At 46.7% G+C, this 19,397-nt stretch overlaps 1 protein-coding gene across 1 annotated transcript in view; it reads right to left on the bottom strand.

Moving 5' to 3' along the window:
• The window catches only part of LOC147707018 (meprin A subunit alpha-like), a 131,442-nt gene that overhangs the window by 13,294 nt on the left and 98,751 nt on the right, over nucleotides 1-19,397 (bottom strand). The window contains exon 12 of the mRNA XM_086926244.1: nucleotides 1,898-2,071. Within this exon, the coding sequence (XP_086782370.1) occupies nucleotides 1,898-2,071 (174 nt within the window). The remainder of the gene's footprint in view (nucleotides 1-1,897; nucleotides 2,072-19,397) is intronic.

The following is a 19,397-nucleotide window of genomic DNA, read 5'->3' as shown; positions in this document are numbered from 1 at the left end:
CGAGGTAACACCTCTCATCAGCCCGGCTAGCTTGACTCCAGTGGTGTGGAGTGCCTGGGACCCACGTCTGAGCATCCCCAGCGCACTTATGGCGGCAATTTAAAAAAAAACAGGTGATGGACAGAATGTGGATCAATGTCACACATTCAACCCAGTCCAAAGATCTGGGCCCAAATCCATTGTTTTTTTGCACTCCACACCACCCTGGGTTAGACAATGGCGATATGCAAATCAGCTCTGACCCTGTGCCCCATGGGAACAGTCCAGTACGAACTACAAAAGCCATGTCCTTCCCAGAACGGAATCAAGCATCCGAGGACCGGGCCGGTTTCGAGGTAACACCTCTCATCAGCCCGGCTAGCCCGGCTTGCCCAGAAGTGGGTCCCAGGCACTCCACACCACTTGGAATCAAGCTAGCCGGGCTGATGAGAGGTGTTACCTCGAAACCGGCCCGGTCCTCGGATGCTTGATTCCGTTCTGGGAAGGACATGGCTTTTGTAGTTCGAACTGGACTGTTCCCATGGGGCAACAGGGTCAGAGCTGATTTGCATATCGCCATTGTCTAACCCAGGGTGGTGTGGAGTGCAAAAAAACGATGGATTTTTGCCCAGATCTTTTGACTGGGGGAATGTGTGACATTGATCCACATTCGGTCCATCACTTGTTGTTTTTGCAATTGCCGCCCTAAGTGCGCTGGGGGTGCCCAGACGTGGGTCCCAGGCACTCCACACCACTTGGAGTCAAGCTAGCCGGGCTGATGAGAGGTGTTACCTCGAAACCGGCCCGGTCCTCGGATGCTTGATTCCGTTCTGGGAAGGACATGGCTTTTGTAGTTCGAACTGGACTGTTCCCATGGGGCAACTGGGTCAGAGCTGATTTGCATATCGCCATTGTCTAACCCAGGGTGGTGTGGAGTGCAAAAAAACGATGGATTTTTGCCCAGATCTTTTGACTGGGGGAATGTGTGACATTGATCCACATTCGGTCCATCACTTGTTGTTTTTGCAATTTCTTCATCACTCAGCAGAAAGGCACCATGATCACTGCCGAGTCTGGACAAAGAAGGATTACTCGAAATGTGTCTCATTTTCAGAAGTGCACACCAGGCTTGAAAGAGGCGCTTGAAAAAGACACAGCACCACGTGATGGTAGCGGACAAAGTCAACATACTCCCGTTCTGAGATGTGAAAGGCCACTGGAGAGTACGTCTATAGACTCTGGACCATGTCTCAGGCCACGACGAGACATAATCAAGCCAAAAAGACTGATCGAGGAAATGGACTAAGAATGATTCCAGTTTTGGTGCTCTTTTGTTAACAAGGGGGGAGATGTAATGTTGTATGCAGTCTAGTAGCTGGGATGGGAGGAGTTTCGGGGCTGAGGGAAGAGGAGGGGCAACCACAGGAAAGGGGCAGTTAGAGTAGGGACAGGGTCATGAGTAGAAGCACAATAAAGCTCCTCTAAATATCCTTATACTTGTCAGTCGTTATTGCCGCCACGACATGACAGGGCAGTGAAAACGGACCTGTCATTCCGCACATCTAAATTGGTTATTAGTAACTTTTTATGGCTTGCGACCACTCTTTCAGTTGCTAACTGTTGATGCAAACCATGTGAATTAAATTAGACGGGGACACCCCTTTCCCACCCTCTCCTAATTGGGTTTCATAATAGGTTGCCAAAAACTTTTTGCGTTTCAGAAAGACTTATTTGAATCTCAAAAGGGTTTTGTATATTATAAAAAATAACTGTTGTGGTCTTCATCCCTATGATTGTGAAAATCACTGGATTTGCAATGTCACGAAAACTATTTTTTTTTTTATTTGAACTCGTTTTTCATGTAAACACCAGAACACTTCACTGTGTTGAATTATAGCTGCATACAATAGTATCATACCTTCAAAATCAGCAAAAAGGAAGAAATCATCATTTTTCAGAATATTCTTTCTTTTAATTTCATTGTGTGGCGTAAACGTGACCCATCCTATTTCTGGGCCTCTGAAGCAGTTGCAAGATGTATCGAAGGTTCCTGTTATTGATGGCTTGTCCCAAAACAATGTATTATTTTTTCCTGTTTATTGAAAAAGAAGAAAATAGATTTATTAGGAACATTCAATTATTATCTAAACATAAACACAGAAACGTGAGCAAGGTTTACAACAGCATCACTAAAATATAATGATAAGGCCTGTAAATGTTTAAGCTCCAATCAAGAGCATATGTAAGAGTGGAAATGCAGACTATATGCCAGCGACCTTCGGGTCCCCCTCTGCCATTTTTAATAACGAAAAGCTGCCTCAGTCAAGAACACCAGAGGGAAAAATACATTTATTGGCTCGAGGTCTCAATACATGGCAGATTGAGCCCAACAAAAAGCTGCCTCAATTAAGAACGTGAACACTGTTGCATAAAACAAGGAACTATGGGCCAGATGTATGAAGCTCAAATGGGTACGCAGACGCCGAAATTCGCAGAATTTCGGCGTTTGCGAATTCATTTGAGCAAAATGGTATTCGGGGCAGATGTATCAAGCCTTTTGCAATTCCCAAAGGCCTGAATTCTGCGAATTCTGGCCTTTGCAAATCGCAAAAGGCTTTTTTGCATTTTTTGACATGTATCAAAAAATCGCAAAGTAAGGAATCGCAAAAATTTGCGATTCCTTATTTTTCGTTTGCATTTAAGGAATCGCAAAATTTGCGATTCCTTAAATGCAATGTGTGATGCAAAAAAATGCTAATTGTCCCTAAGGAATCGCAAATTACCACCAACTTGAAGTTGGTGGTAATTTGCGAATTTCTTGAAAAATGCCAATTTTTGCATTTTAAAAAGAGCCATGTGATGCACATACATGCACTTAGGGCATGTATGTGCACCACATGTTATGTTATGTTATGTTATGTTAAAATAAACTTATATAGCGCACGGCTACTCTAAAAGAGTGTCCCGGCGCTTTCCACAGGCGGCTCCGTGTGTAATAACATAACAAGAGAAAACTAATACAGAAAAGAAAGAGAAAACCCAGCAAAGAGAACAGTTAAACATTAAAAAGCCAAGTCTTCAGGCTCTTCCTGAATTGAAGCAGATTAGAGGTACTGCGTAGCGCCAGTGGCAAAGAATTCCACAACTGGGGCGCCTTAAAGCTGAAGGAACGTCCTTTGGACACCCTTGCACCCTTGAAATTATTCTCAATTTGTGATTAGCAAATTGCGAATTGCAAATTGAGAATAATTTCACATTCATTCCTATGGGCCTCCTGGCCCATGGAAATGAATGGGAAATTATTCCTTAATTTCGATTAGCAATTTGCTAATCGCAATTAAGGAATTTTAAGAAATCGCTAAAAAATAGCAAATTTCTACATACATACCATTTTGCAATTCTCAAATAGCGATTCCTTAAAAATCGCTATTTGAGAATCGCAAAAGTGTATCTTGATACATCTGGCCCTAAGGGCCAGATGTAGGACCCTATTTTGCATAGACAAATGGGTTTGCGGTCATGTATTAACCCTATTTAGCAAATCACAATTTATTTGCGGCTAGCTAAATAGAATTAGCGACTCGCTATTAGGAAGAGGTGTCCCAAGGGCATCCCTTCCTATTAGCGAGTCTGAGCCCTATGTATGACTGATTTCCGATCACAATTGTGGTCGCAAAACAGTCACAGCTTACCACCCTTCCTAGAAGGGTGGTAAAGCACTCGCAAAAGGGAAGGGTGCCCCAAGGGACACATTCCCCTTTGTGAATGCAAGGGAAAATATTTTTTTAGGGGCAGGCAGTGGTGCCAGGGACCACTACCTGCCCTTAAAAACAAAAAAGTTTCATTTTTCTTTCTTTAAATGCACCCCGTTTTTTTTTTTAAGGAAAACGGGCTGCATTTAAAAAATACTGCTTTATTTAAAAGCAATCCCAGTTATGGAGGTCTGCTGAGCCCAGCAGGCCACCATCCCTGGGAGGGCCAGCCATTCCCAATGGGGTCACAAATTGTGAGTGCCTAATGAATATTCATGAGGCAGGCATTTTGCGACTCGCAAATTGCGACTCAAATCGAGCGCAATTTGCGAGTCACAAATTGTCATGGTGGTAAATCTGGCCCTAAGCTCTTCTCTGAGTTTGTGAGGTTATTATGCTTATCAGTCTAAGGAAAATGCCTTAATATGAATGCTAAGTCTTTTTTTCTTCTAAATTAATCCATATGGAGTATATTTTTCCCATGGGGAAAATATAAACCACAGCCGGTTTTGGAGGTGTCCTCTTCCAATTTCCACCATTGAAAGGAAATAGCTCCTGCCCCTGACCTGTCCCATTCAGGGAAGGGATCCATGAGAAGTGTGTGTTGGTCCACATTGTCCACGTTTGTGGATGTGCACAAACATTTATTGCACTAAATGGTTTATGTAAGTGGAAAGAGAATTTCTGCGAACTGAAACAGGTTTACTCAGGTAGAAAACGGCTCCTTGAGCTTATAAACTAACCCTACACGTGCACAGTGCACAAAATAGTTCAAATGGCATCACAAAGGGACGCTTGGGTGCTCTTGACATGGCCTTCAAAACACAGAACCTGATGTAAAGCATGGAGGAGGCAATAGATGTGAACAAGGACAGGTATAATGATGAAGGGAGATGAGGGAAAGAGAGCTGATGGATTCATGGTTTTAATGTTTCCGCCAATGATATGTAAGTGACGTAAAAGGAAGCTGTTCTTGTAAATTGCTTTGGATAAGTACTCAACATCCTCCAAAATCCGAGTGAATTTAGGGCATTTCTTTAACACACGTGATAGATTCAACCTTCCTGTTGTTTGCGTGCTGTCCGTGTGAGGAGCCAACTCACCGCCTGTTCCCGAGTAGAGGGGAAAGAAACGCTGTAACTTGCCGGACCCGCTTCGCGGGTCCCGCTGCGCCAGGAGCACCTGGGGAGAAGAGGAGAAGACCAACTGACCCCTCCAGCACCGGCAGGGCTGCGAGCAGCCTAGCAGGGACTCCGTTGACAAGGAGTCCCTGCGCGGAACACCTGTGGCCGCTCTCCCTGCCGGACACGCCCCCTGACAGCTCAAAAGCTGTCCAGTGCTTCCAGCCTGAGGGAAACCTTCCTGTTGTTTGCGTGCTGTCCGTGTGAGGAGCCAACTCATCGCCTGTTCCCGAGTAGAGGGGAAAGAAACGCTGTAACTTGCCGGACCCGCTTCGCGGGTCCCGCTGCGCCAGGAGCACCTGGGGAGAAGAGGAGAAGACCAACTGACCCCTCCCGCACCGGCAGGGCTGCGAGCAGCCTAGCAGGGACTCCGTTGACCAGGAGTCCCTGCGCGGAACACCTGTGGCTGCTCTCCCTGCCGGACACGCCCCCTGACAGCTCAAAAGCTGTCCAGTGCTTCCAGCCTGTGGGAAACCTTCATGTTGTTTGCGTGCTGTCCGTGTGAGGAGCCAACTCACCGCCTGTTCCCGAGTAGAGGGGAAAGAAACGCTGTAACTTGCCGGACCCGCTTTGCGGGTCCCGCTGCGCCAGGAGCACCTGGGGAGAAGAGGAGAAGACCAACTGACCCCTCCAGCACCGGCAGGGCTGCGAGCAGCCTAGCAGGGACTCCGTTGACCAGGAGTCCCTGCGCGGAACACCTGTGGCCGCTCTCCCTGCCGGACACGCCCCCTGACAGCTCAAAAGCTGTCCAGTGCTTCCAGCCTGAGGGAAACCTTCCTGTTGTTTGCGTGCTGTCCGTGTGAGGAGCCAACTCATCGCCTGTTCCCGAGTAGAGGGGAAAGAAACGCTGTAACTTGCCGGACCCGCTTTGCGGGTCCCGCTGCGCCAGGAGCACCTGGGGAGAAGAGGAGAAGACCAACTGACCCCTCCCGCACCGGCAGGGCTGCGAGCAGCCTAGCAGGGACTCCGTTGACCAGGAGTCCCTGCGCGGAACACCTGTGGCTGCTCTCCCTGCCGGATACGCCCCCTGACAGCTCAAAAGCTGTCCAGTGCTTCCAGCCTGTGGGAAACCTTCCTGTTGTTTGCGTGCTTGAGGAAATATAAATTTTATGGTCAAGTTGTGTTCCCTAGCGCGTACCCCACCGTCTCCATGTACCGGCTTAAAGTGCATGTAACTTCCCTCCTGTGCCAGCTATGAAGACGCAAATACATTTGCGTCCAACGTTAACATGTCCTCTTTCAGACCCACCCTGAATGGGTTAAATAGTCCGTTCCTAAGTATGCTATGCCAACGTCTTTTTGTAGTGTACTTTACAAGTTTTTCCAGCTCTGGCAAAGTAGGCCCTGAATTTCTGCCATCGAGCCTTTTTCCTGGCTTCTGACTCCGAAAGCCTCAGCCCAGGCTGCCCCTGTACCCGTGAACTCTGACTTACTTCCAGCGCGGCCCACCGCGCTCAGCTCAGCCTGCTGCCTGCCAAGACTGACTATAACCTTCGAGTTATCTGTTCCGCTCCTCGAAAATACATTCCTGCCTACTAGCTTCAGTAAACATCCCCCTCAGCTGCAGAGCCAAAGGGCCGACCTGTCTCAGTGCAAGTAATTCATAGCCTCTGTTACCATGCTCCCAAGGAAGGCCCCGTGCCCCCACGCTTCTCATGCAGACACTCAGGCGCATATACACGCACTCACAGTCAGTATAGAATAGCTTCTGCCCCAGAGACCTTTCCGTCCAGATAATATGGTTCCCAAACATCAGATATCAGATATGATAGAAGTACGAGTTGATCTGACATGCCAGACTTCTGTCTCTTTCCGTCAGTGTAAATGTCAAGCCCCCTGCACCCTCCAGGTTTCACGGCAATCACACGTCATGCAGCTGCGCGCGCATCCAAGCTTCCGATTTTTGCTGACATTGCAACAATTCTGTTAGTGCCACCCCTTTGTGACACCTATCTGTGACGTTTCTAGCACACACCTCCAGTTCACGCCTAGTCCACGCCTTCTGATTACGTACTAGTGACACGTGGATACTGTTATCTTGTCTTCTCTCAGCTGTTACGCCTACTGCATTGCTTTCTATGACATGAATTAAGTATATAAGCTATGTATTGTCAATAAAATGGAGCGCGCTCTATCCCTTCTTCCACCCCTGTGGTGGGAAGAACATGATATCTTGGTCCTGACCATTCCTTTTTAAGGAATAAAACCCCTAAGAACTCTAACACCACGGACTCTGGTTTTTTCTTTCCGATTTGAGTTATTATTGATTAAGTACTTACCTGCATAGAAATTAAGACGGTAAATTATATATTTACATCATTTTGGCGCCCGAATAGAGACCCCTCCCCCACCTCACGCGCCGGTTGGTGCGTTGCAAGCTCTGTCCCCTGCCATCAGTTAGATGGAAACTACGCGTACCGGCAGGATTTCCTGCATCTCCCTCTGACCCACAGAGGGGACGAAGACTGCGATCAGTACCCAGACGAGGCGGTGAGGAGTGCGGAGGATCCCGACCAGAGCCTAGCCGAAAGAAGCAAGGTCCGAGGTGTCAAGAGGCCCACCAGTTTTCCGAAGTTTTCCGAAGTTTTCCGAAGTGTTGAGTCGAGTCCAGTCGAGTTTTCCGAGGCCTTCTGTTTCCGTGCTTCCCGGTGAGTACAATTGCTGGGATGTATCTAGACGGGTTTGGGTACACAAGTCCGGTCTGCACTGTTTTTAGGCAGTGTATCTGTACTGTTTAGCAGTATATCTAGTATTCTGAATTTCTGCACTGTTTCACCAGTGTATCTGTACTGTTTAGCAGTACATCCAGTATAGGGGGTAGTCATATATGTCTCAAAAGTCTTTTTCATGTGATTAATGTCGTGGTATGAATGTGACCGTTTTTAATGTGCATTATTGTGTTCTTGTATAACTAGCTGTATTCAGTATTAAGTAGTTAGGATTGAGCATTCAGTACCAGGTAAACAAGATGCCGTTTTTCAACAAGTTAAAGCAGATAGGAACTAGGAAAGGGATACTAGAGGAAGAAATTCCTATCCCCCCTAGGGACACTCCAGGTAACTTTATGTACCACAAGCATGGCATAGATGCCATATTATATCTAGATTTATGGGCCGAGTACACTAAGCATCTAGACGAAAGACACAGATGGCCCGTTACCGGAACATGGGATGCCGAGTGCATCATGAAGGTAGAGGAAGCACTATGGAAAAAGAAAGCCAGACAATCTCAGAAAGACGCCATAGAGTTTTGGCGTAAGGAATCACACAAGCGTGCTGAAAAAGCACTACGTAGAGAAGACAGACTTAAAGAATCAGACAAGGCCCAAGAAAACGAGTTAGTTACCGAGGGGATCCGAGTAAAATAAGAGCAAGTAGACCGCGCACGAAATAACCTCGTAAACGGTATGTACCTCGCGGCCGAGGGTTCGCCTGAAGCCATTTCTGAAATACCGAAAAATTTGCCGCCACCATTAGTTCCAACTAAAGTAATGCATAAGACTACTAAAGACATATTCCTGAATTCCTATCTAGAGGATGTAGCACCCGCCTACACCAACCTCCCTGTCCGCACCCTGCCCAACGACAGGGACGGGGGTGGTAACCCGCCCCAAAATCATATTCCGCCAGTACCACAACAGAATGCTCCTGCTCCACCACCCCCACCACTTCCCGCTCCTAAAGTTGATCTACCGAAACCACTTCTACCTGATCCTACTAAAAGACAAATTCAAGTTCAGATACAGACTCCGCCTAGAGATAATGCCCAAGCTTCTGCCTCAGGGGGTGCGGCAGGGGGTTTTCAAACACCGCCGTTAACGCGCAGGTTACAGCTCGGGGATTTGCGGCATCCTTTTTCATTCAAGTCACCCCGCCTTGACGCATTCAAGGAAAACCTTTCAGTTTGCAGATATGATCCAGTACCCGGTAAAGACAATATAATGATGATGGCATCACTACGGTTAAGATCTGCTACTGATTTCCTGCTGTGCTATGCAGGAATGAAGGATCGCCTAGATAGAATATATGAGTTTGTTCAAACGGGGAAAGACCCTGACAGTATTCAGGAGGCCATGGAGCGTCAGAAAGTTGACGTTCAAGCACAGATACTACGTTTTTTCATAAATTGCCTAATAAGAGAACGAGACAGGCCTGGAACAGATCAGAGTGAATTAGATGCACTAAACAAGTGGGGTCAAAATATATCTGAAGGAAAACATGATAAGGGGACTTGCATAGCCAGTATGTACAAGAAAATTAGAAAAGCAGTGATAGAAATACACCAAAAAGAGAAAGAAAAGGCTTCCCCTGAGGAGGAAGAAGAACTTGAAGAACCAGAAGAAGCTACAGATACTATAGCGTATGTAGGTAAGGGAACTTACCTTAGGAAAAGTATCCGTCCGGAAAGCAAGAGAGTTTTTCTCTCTGCCTTAACAAACCCGAATTCTGCGGAACATCAGTTCCAGGAGACTGATAAAAGACTCCGAGACCGAGTGGGGTACCACATACTTAATTCGATGGATGAACAAGAATTAGCCCGGTCAGCCATATTATGGGCTGAAAATCCGGATATGTATAATGATGACACAGTAGCGCAGACATTTCTGAACCTCTCCCCAGACGAACAGAAATTAGCAGGTGTATACATGATTCAGCACCTCCTCACGAAATTCAGAGACCAACATTCTGATCCAGGTCCCTTACATGAAACATTAGAAGCACTACTCATGGATAGATGGAGAGGTCTCAGTACCAAGTTAATACAAATAATTCTAGAACAACGACATAGATATAACGCTTTCATAAGCCCTGAATATGTTCCCGCTCCGCCCCCAGAAAGGAAAATGTATCACATACAACGCCTGAGTGGCATTGAAAGTCAGAACCCCTTACGAGAAGTGCACCCAGTTATGGGTGCGGATCATCTCTTGAAACGTGTATATGTACACACACCGCTGACCAAGTTAGAACTGTTAGAAATGAAGAAACTAGTCCCGAGCCATGATAAAGACCCTGCAGGTTTTCACAGAGAGCTTAAAGACATGTTACTAATGGGGGATTACACTTATGAAGATATCATGAAAATGTTAAAGGTACTGCTGCCCACGGGCATCTACGAGAAACTGAAGGAAAAGGAATGGGAGGTGGGAGAGAAAAAGATTGTATGGGCAGAAATAGAAGACGAAGAGAACAAACGTGTCCCGGGGGTAGGCCTTGGGGACAAAACTAAAGCATTACCAGGTTTGATAGTACAGGTTCTGCCAAGATTATTGACAACTAGAAAAGAAGACTGGGATGCAATCTCAGCATGTAAACAGAAACCCGACGAAGATACTAGTGACTTTTATTCAAGATTCGAGAAATGTTTTATTATTAATAGTGGTCTTAAACCAAGCAGCGAGTCATACCCACACCTTTTTGTATCAAAGTTAGTTGAGAATTCCCTGCTAGCAGTCAAAAATCGTGTATACAAGGTTGAGAGTACATGGCAAGCAAATACGCCATCCCAGATGTTACAAATGTTACAATACCATCAGAATAGAATTAGAGAAGAACAAGATCAGGAACAGAAACGTATGAAAGACACGAAAATGAAAATGTTAGTAGCCCAGTCGGTCCATACCGACGGAAACAGAAAGGGTATGAACCAGACAGGTCACGCCGCAGGTCCCGTTAAAGGGACATGCAATTATTGCAAGCAGCCAGGTCACTACGTACATGAATGTCCAGTCCTGAAACATAACATAGCAACAGGTAAAACTAAAGAGAGACCGCATCCACCTAGACAAGATCAGGTTCAGCAACAGACTTCACAGAATGTACAGCCCATGCAGAACACACAGCCTATGCATGCTACATCTCATACAGCGCAGACAGTAGCAGTACCACAGCCCACTGCCACGACTCAACAAGTTTCCCAACAGATGTACCAGTATGCCCAATCTGCTTACCCCGAGTATCAACGATACACATGAAACAGCCTAGAGAGGGAATTTGGCTTGCCTCTTATTGAAATTCCTGTAGATCAAGAAGGTCCTTATGTACACAGTCAAGTATTGGGAAAAGACAGAAAGTTTTTAATTGACACAGGGGCAAGCCGCACAACAATCAGCCATAATGAAGTCCCAGGGGCACCCCTCTCAGGCTCACAAAATGTTTCCCTTGGTTTTTCAGGACAGCCCATTGTGAATGAAGTATCAGAACCAGTACCCTTGGCTGTGGGTCCATTATCACGAATTACAGACTTGTTACTTACGAAATCATGTCCAGAAAATCTGTTAGGAATTAAAACATTGAAGGCTCTAGGAGCTATAATCTGCTGTTCCCCGGAGGGGGTTAGACTCTTTCTACGGGATTTCAAGGGTCATTATGTGTTGCGTGAATTCGATGTCAGATTGAAAAATGTACCAGAACACCTGTGGGCAAAAGGCCCAACTGATGTAGGTTGTATGCATATCACACCATACCGTGTCACACTCAAGACAGGAGTTGTACTACCACGAATCAGACAATACAAGTTACCCCCTGATGCTGTAGTGGCTTTACTGGAAATCATTGAAAAGCTCATAGCCCAAGGAGTGGTCGTAGAGACCGACTCCAATATCTGTAATTCACCCATCATTCCAATTCTTAAACGTACTGACCCCAATGCACCGCCAGTATATCGGCTGGTGATTGATCTTCGAGAGCTGAATAAATGTATTGTGCCACAATACCCTGTGGTCCCCGATATCTCTTCCCTATTGACTGCTATTGATTCAGAAGCAACGTTCTTTACTGTAATTGATCTCAAGAACGCTTTCTTCAGTGTACCTATTGATCCGGAGAGCCAATATCTCTTCGGATTCAGTTTAAATGGACGAAGTTTCACATTTTCCCGCGCACCTCAAGGATTCACAGAAAGCCCCAGCATCTATAGTCAAGCACTGAAAAGACAACTAGATTGTATTCAAATGCCAGTTAACACCGCTTTACTGCAATACGTCGATGATCTATTGATCACCGCACGAAGTGAGCCCGAATGTGAACAAGCATCATTAACAGTTTTGCATTTTCTGGCCGACAAGGGACACAAGGTGTCTCCTTCGAAGCTTCAATTCTGTGTTCAGCAAGTTGTGTACTTGGGTCACTTGCTGTCCAAAGTGGGGAGACAGCTCACTCCCGATCGCATTCAGTTAATTGTAAATATGCCACGACCCCAGACACAAAAGGAAGTGCGGGCCTTCATAGGCCTCACCTCGTACTGCAGACAATGGATTCCTCAATATGCATTTCTAGCTAAACCACTCATCCAGTTAACGACGCAGGAGGCAGCGACTTCGACTGTCCTCCCTTGGACTCAGGAACATACACAAGCCTTTGAGGAATTAAAGAAAGCATTATGCCGAGCACCAGTTTTAGCAACACCATGCTACAGCAAACCGTTTACACTTTTTGTTACAGAACGTGATGGCACAGCATTGTCTGTCCTCACTCAAGATCAAGCAGGTTCACATAAGCCTTGCGCTTATTTTTCAAGTACATTGGATTCAGTAGCCCAGGCACTCTCTGCGTGCTTAAAGTCAGTAGCAGCAACAGCGTTAGCAATAAGACAGAGCGATTCAATTGTTTTAGGACATCAGTTAACAGTACAAGTTCCACACTCTGTAGAGGTTCTGTTAAACAGAACCCAGACTCAACACTTGACTATAGCACGACTGACAGGTTACGAATTAACACTATTCCAGCCACACATAGAAATCAGACGCTGCAGCATTCTGAACCCCGCAACACTGTTACCTACAATTATGACAGATCCAGCCCCGCATGATTGCATAGAGATCATTAATGCAGTAACAAAGCCCTGACGAGACTTAACAGATGTTCCATTGACAAATCCAGACCTGACACTTTATGTGGATGGTTCATGTATGCGAACAAGTACAGGAGAATTAGTGGCCGCATATGCCGTGACCACTGAAACCGAAGTAAAAGAAACACATCGTATTGATACACTGTCTGCTCAAGCGGCAGAGCTTATTGCTCTGACCCGAGCCTGTATTCTAGCCAAGAACAGAAATGTCAACATATACACAGATTCCCGATATGCGTTCGGAGTTGTACACGACTTCGGCATGTTATGGCAAGAACGAGGTTTCCTGACCTCTCATGGTGCCAAGATCCAACACGGTCCCCTCATTCAAGCACTGTTAGAAGCAATACATCTGCCTTCAGGAATATCCGTCATGAAGTGTAAAGCACATACTAAAGTTACAGATTCTGTTTCCCAGGGTAACGACCTGGCAGACCAGACAGCAAAACATACAGCATTGACTCACACTCAGACAACTGACATGACAAAGACAATAAGACCGACAAATTGCATGACAGTCAGGGATCCCACACTAGATGTTATCGATATTCAGACACATGCTACCCCAGAAGAAATAAAGAAATGGATTGAACTAGGAGGGATCCAGACAGATCAAGGTTGGATGACGAAGGGAAAATCTACATGGTTTCTCCCTGACTCAATGGTTCAAGTCATGATTAATACAGCACATAGTCCAGCACATCTAGGAGAAAAAGCGATGTTAGACAGTTTACAAAATCTTTGGAGCAATAAACACTTACGAGCAGCAGCAAAACAGAAAGTGCGTACTTGCATGATCTGTTGTCAGTTCAATCCAGGTAAAAGCGTCCCTGTAGAGCAAGGTGGATTTCATCCTCCCGATCACCCTTTTGAAGTCCTCCAGATGGATTATATCCAGATGGACCGTTGTCGAGGATTCAAATATGTCCTCGTAATTGTTTGTGCTCTGTCCCGTTGGACCGAAGCATATCCAGTCCCAGACTATACTGCTCCGACCACTGCCAGACAGTTGGTTCGTGAATTCTTCCCACGGTACGGCATGCCTCGTGTCGTGTATTCAGATAACGGTCAGCCATTCTCATCCGAATTAATGAAGCAGGTTTCCTTACTGCTAGGATATCAATGGAGATTCCATTGTGTCCGACATCCCGAAGCGGCAGGCCTTGTAGAGAGGCATAATCAGACATTAAAGACACGCCTTGCTAAAATATGTCAAGAGAAAGGGGTCGACTGGATAGTCGCCCTGCCAGTGGCACTGTTCTATATGAGAATGGTTGCCCATTCGAGATCAGGACTATCCCCGTACGAGGTGGTCTTTGGTAGACCACCGAATATGTGGGGGACGCCCATTCCTAAGAAAATTACTGATGTTGATTGCAATATGTTGACAGATTACCTTGCCTCCTTGATGTCTGCACTCCAATCATGTCGTTCACAGGTTGCCGCAGCCTTCCCTGACAACACTGATGTAAAGCCGCATGATGTCCGTCCAGGTGATCTGATCCTCATAAGGAACTTCGATCGGAAAAGTCCGTTGGAGCCCCGCTGGAAATCGCCGAAGACCGTTCTACTCACTACAAGGACAGCGGTGAAGGTTGAGGGCAGGAAGGGGTGGATCCACATGAGCCATGTGAAACTGTGCAATGAACTGAAATCCGACCCAGGCTCATCCACCCCTTCCAAAGACTGTATCAAGCCCAGTGACTTTAAAACTTCCGAACGAGAGAAAACTCCCCAAGAGGAATACAGACTCAAGCTCCGATCTAGCAAGTCAGACAGTTTAATTGTTTAAGTCCTCCCCTAGGTGAATCGGTTAAATAGTTTCTGACATGTATCCCCTAGATCGAGATAGAGAGAGAGAGAGACAATTCAAGAAACGTACATACTGCAAATCACTGCGTAGTCACTGTATAGTGACATTGTTAATAATGTTTTTTCTAAGTCTTCTGATAATAGTTGCGAGTGTACTTCTCCCTATCTATTACCCTATTTTCAAGCGTGAACAATCTGCTTACAATGTTTCTGCTGAACACACTTTTAGCGAGTTACCTCCACATGAACTCTCCTACAGACTTGCGCTGCGCAACAACACTTTCATTAGTATGCTTCATCATTCCCATCAGACTAATAATGCTACAAACTGCTGGATATGTGGCCGACTCCCTCCCTACCAGAATTACAAGGGAGCTCTGCCCCTCTTTCCGTACCCGTTCACTCACAATGGCTCCTGTGGTGCATGGTTTAAAATAATTAATTCCTTAGATCCTGACATTGCTGTTTTCGATGGGGGCTGGGTTTGGGGAAACCTGAACTTGGTCCTGCTCGACGTCTGTTATCCTGATAAAGAGGGACTCCCCACTAGAATAGGAACCGATCTAGAAAATGAAGTATATGGATTAGGTAATTACACAATTAGCCTTATGATTCTTACTGTTGAATCCGAAGTTGCACCAGTTCTGCCCGTTATGTCAGTACTACCAGTCACTGGTGAATTATGTGTCAGGAAGAAAGGTTCAGTACACTTAGGTCATAGTAAATGTACTACTGTGATCGAATTCAGTGATCATGGTAAATCGTCCTTTAAAGCTATCCGTCATTCCTATTTTGTTTGTGGTCATACCGCATACATAAGCCTACCTCCAGATTGGGATGGTACCTGTTACATTGCATTCCTTCTGCCACCTGTCTTTCTAGCTCCTCCTGATTACCACAGAAATACAAATCTAGTAAAGAATAGACTCAGAAGAGACATCCCACTTGTCGACTACACAGAAACGGCATGGGAACAGTACACCGATTTTAATAAAGGATTCTTTTTCTTTTTAGGACCTGTCCAAAATAGTAAACTAATACGCAGATTAACTAGAACACTTGAAGCAGTAGTAAATGAAACTACCTCCGCCCTAGGTAACTTAACCGAAGAACAGTCCGCCATGCGGGTTGTTGTCCTTCAGAATCGTCTTGTTATTGACGTCATCTTGGCAGATAGAGGTGGAGCCTGTAAGGTCATCGGGTCAAGTTGCTGTGTTTTCATTCCACAAAATGCGCCATCTGTATATCAAGCTATTACACGTCTCCATAAAATTGCAAATCAGATACATCAGAATCCAGGCACCTGGACTTGGTCCGGTTGGTTCTGGACAACGTTAACCGCTTGGGGATGGAAGATCCTATCCTTCCTAGGCATTGGCCTAGTCCTAGTATTCAGTTGCTGCCTGTGCCTGCAGTGTGGGCCAGCGATTTGTGGACTGTGTGCCACGTCATGCATTGAACATTCCAGTTTCCTTTCAAAACGCAAAAGAAAGAAAGAGGAGCAAATGATGTTACAAGAACAAACTGATCGATTCATGAGGATCGATATATCATGAAGGGTCCCTAGGGAACAAGGAGGGAATGAGGAAATATAAATGTTATGGTCAAGTTGTGTTCCCTAGCGCGTACCCCACCGTCTCCATGTACCGGCTTAAAGTGCATGTAACTTCCCTCCTGTGCCAGCTATGAGGACGCAAATACATTTGCGTCCAACGTTAACATGTCCTCTTTCAGACCCACCCTGAATGGGTTAAATAGTCCGTTCCTAAGTATGCTATGCCAACGTCTTTTTGTAGTGTACTTTACAAGTTTTTCCAGCTCTGGCAAAGTAGGCCCTGAATTTCTGCCATCGAGCCTTTTTCCTGGCTTCTGACTCCGAAAGCCTCAGCCCAGGCTGCCCCTGTACCCGTGAACTCTGACTTACTTCCAGCGCGGCCCGCCGCGCTCAGCTCAGCCTGCTGCCTGCCAAGACTGACTATAACCTTCGAGTTATCTGTTCCGCTCCTCGAAAATACATTCCTGCCTACTAGCTTCAGTAAACATCCCCCTCAGCTGCAGAGCCAAAGGGCCGACCTGTCTCAGTGCAAGTAATTCATAGCCTCTGTTACCATGCTCCCAAGGAAGGCCCCGTGCCCCCACGCTTCTCATGCAGACACTCAGGCGCATATACACGCACTCACAGTCAGTATAGAATAGCTTCTGCCCCAGAGACCTTTCCGTCCAGATAATATGGTTCCCAAACATCAGATATCAGATATGATAGAAGTACGAGTTGATCTGACATGCCAGACTTCTGTCTCTTTCCGTCAGTGTAAATGTCAAGCCCCCTGCACCCTCCAGGTTTCACGGCAATCACACGTCATGCAGCTGCGCGCGCATCCAAGCTTCCGATTTCTGCTGACATTGCAACAATTCTGTTAGTGCCACCCCTTTGTGACACCTATCTGTGACGTTTCTAGCACACACCTCCAGTTCACGCCTAGTCCACGCCTTCTGATTACGTACTAGTAACACGTGGATACTGTTATCTTGTCTTCTCTCAGCTGTTACGCCTACTGCATTGCTTTCTATGACATGAATTAAGTATATAAGCTATGTATTGTCAATAAAATGGAGCGCGCTCTATCCCTTCTTCCACCCCTGTGGTGGGAAGAACATGATATCTTGGTCCTGACCATTCCTTTTTAAGGAATAAAACCCCTAAGAACTCTAACACCACGGACTCTGGTTTTTTCTTTCCGATTTGAGTTATTATTGATTAAGTACTTACCTGCATAGAAATTAAGACGGTAAATTATATATTTACATCATGCTGTCCGTGTGAGGAGCCAACTCACCGCCTGTTCCCGAGTAGAGGGGAAAGAAACGCTGTAACTTGCCGGACCCGCTTTGCGGGTCCCGCTGCGCCAGGAGCACCTGGGGAGAAGAGGAGAAGACCAACTGACCCCTCCCGCACCGGCAGGGCTGCGAGCAGCCTAGCAGGGACTCCGTTGACCAGGAGTCCCTGCGCGGAACACCTGTGGCCGCTCTCCCTGCCGGACACGCCCCCTGACAGCTCAAAAGCTGTCCAGTGCTTCCAGCCTGAGGGAAACCTTCCTGTTGTTTGCGTGCTGTCCGTGTGAGGAGCCAACTCATCGCCTGTTCCCGAGTAGAGGGGAAAGAAACGCTGTAACTTGCCGGACCCGCTTTGCGGGTCCCGCTGCGCCAGGAGCACCTGGGGAGAAGAGGAGAAGACCAACTGACCCCTCCCGCACCGGCAGGGCTGCGAGCAGCCTAGCAGGGACTCCGTTGACCAGGAGTCCCTGCGCGGAACACCTGTGGCTGCTCTCCCTGCCGGATACGCCCCCTGACAGCTCAAAAGCTGTCCAGTGCTTCCAGCCTGTGGGAAACCTTCCTGTTGTTTGCGTGCTTGAGGAAATATAAATTTTATGGTCAAGTTGTGTTCCCTAGCGCGTACCCCACCGTCTCCATGTACCGGCTTAAAGTGCATGTAACTTCCCTCCTGTGCCAGCTATGAAGACGCAAATACATTTGCGTCCAACGTTAACATGTCCTCTTTCAGACCCACCCTGAATGGGTTAAATAGTCCGTTCCTAAGTATGCTATGCCAACGTCTTTTTGTAGTGTACTTTACAAGTTTTTCCAGCTCTGGCAAAGTAGGCCCTGAATTTCTGCCATCGAGCCTTTTTCCTGGCTTCTGACTCCGAAAGCCTCAGCCCAGGCTGCCCCTGTACCCGTGAACTCTGACTTACTTCCAGCGCGGCCCACCGCGCTCAGCTCAGCCTGCTGCCTGCCAAGACTGACTATAACCTTCGAGTTATCTGTTCCGCTCCTCGAAAATACATTCCTGCCTACTAGCTTCAGTAAACATCCCCCTCAGCTGCAGAGCCAAAGGGCCGACCTGTCTCAGTGCAAGTAATTCATAGCCTCTGTTACCATGCTCCCAAGGAAGGCCCCGTGCCCCCACGCTTCTCATGCAGACACTCAGGCGCATATACACGCACTCACAGTCAGTATAGAATAGCTTCTGCCCCAGAGACCTTTCCGTCCAGATAATATGGTTCCCAAACATCAGATATCAGATATGATAGAAGTACGAGTTGATCTGACATGCCAGACTTCTGTCTCTTTCCGTCAGTGTAAATGTCAAGCCCCCTGCACCCTCCAGGTTTCACGGCAATCACACGTCATGCAGCTGCGCGCGCATCCAAGCTTCCGATTTTTGCTGACATTGCAACAATTCTGTTAGTGCCACCCCTTTGTGACACCTATCTGTGACGTTTCTAGCACACACCTCCAGTTCACGCCTAGTCCACGCCTTCTGATTACGTACTAGTGACACGTGGATACTGTTATCTTGTCTTCTCTCAGCTGTTACGCCTACTGCATTGCTTTCTATGACATGAATTAAGTATATAAGCTATGTATTGTCAATAAAATGGAGCGCGCTCTATCCCTTCTTCCACCCCTGTGGTGGGAAGAACATGATATCTTGGTCCTGACCATTCCTTTTTAAGGAATAAAACCCCTAAGAACTCTAACACCACGGACTCTGGTTTTTTCTTTCCGATTTGAGTTATTATTGATTAAGTACTTACCTGCATAGAAATTAAGACGGTAAATTATATATTTACATCATTTTGGCGCCCGAATAGAGACCCCTCCCCCACCTCACGCGCCGGTTGGTGCGTTGCAAGCTCTGTCCCCTGCCATCAGTTAGATGGAAACTACGCGTACCGGCAGGATTTCCTGCATCTCCCTCTGACCCACAGAGGGGACGAAGACTGCGATCAGTACCCAGACGAGGCGGTGAGGAGTGCGG

This window comes from Lissotriton vulgaris, chromosome 6, assembly GCF_964263255.1.
Source record: "Lissotriton vulgaris chromosome 6, aLisVul1.2, whole genome shotgun sequence".
In the NCBI taxonomy this organism is placed as follows: Eukaryota; Metazoa; Chordata; class Amphibia; order Caudata; family Salamandridae; genus Lissotriton; species Lissotriton vulgaris.
The sequence above is the reverse complement of the archived record's forward strand: the minus strand, read 5'-3'. Positions and strand labels throughout refer to the sequence as shown.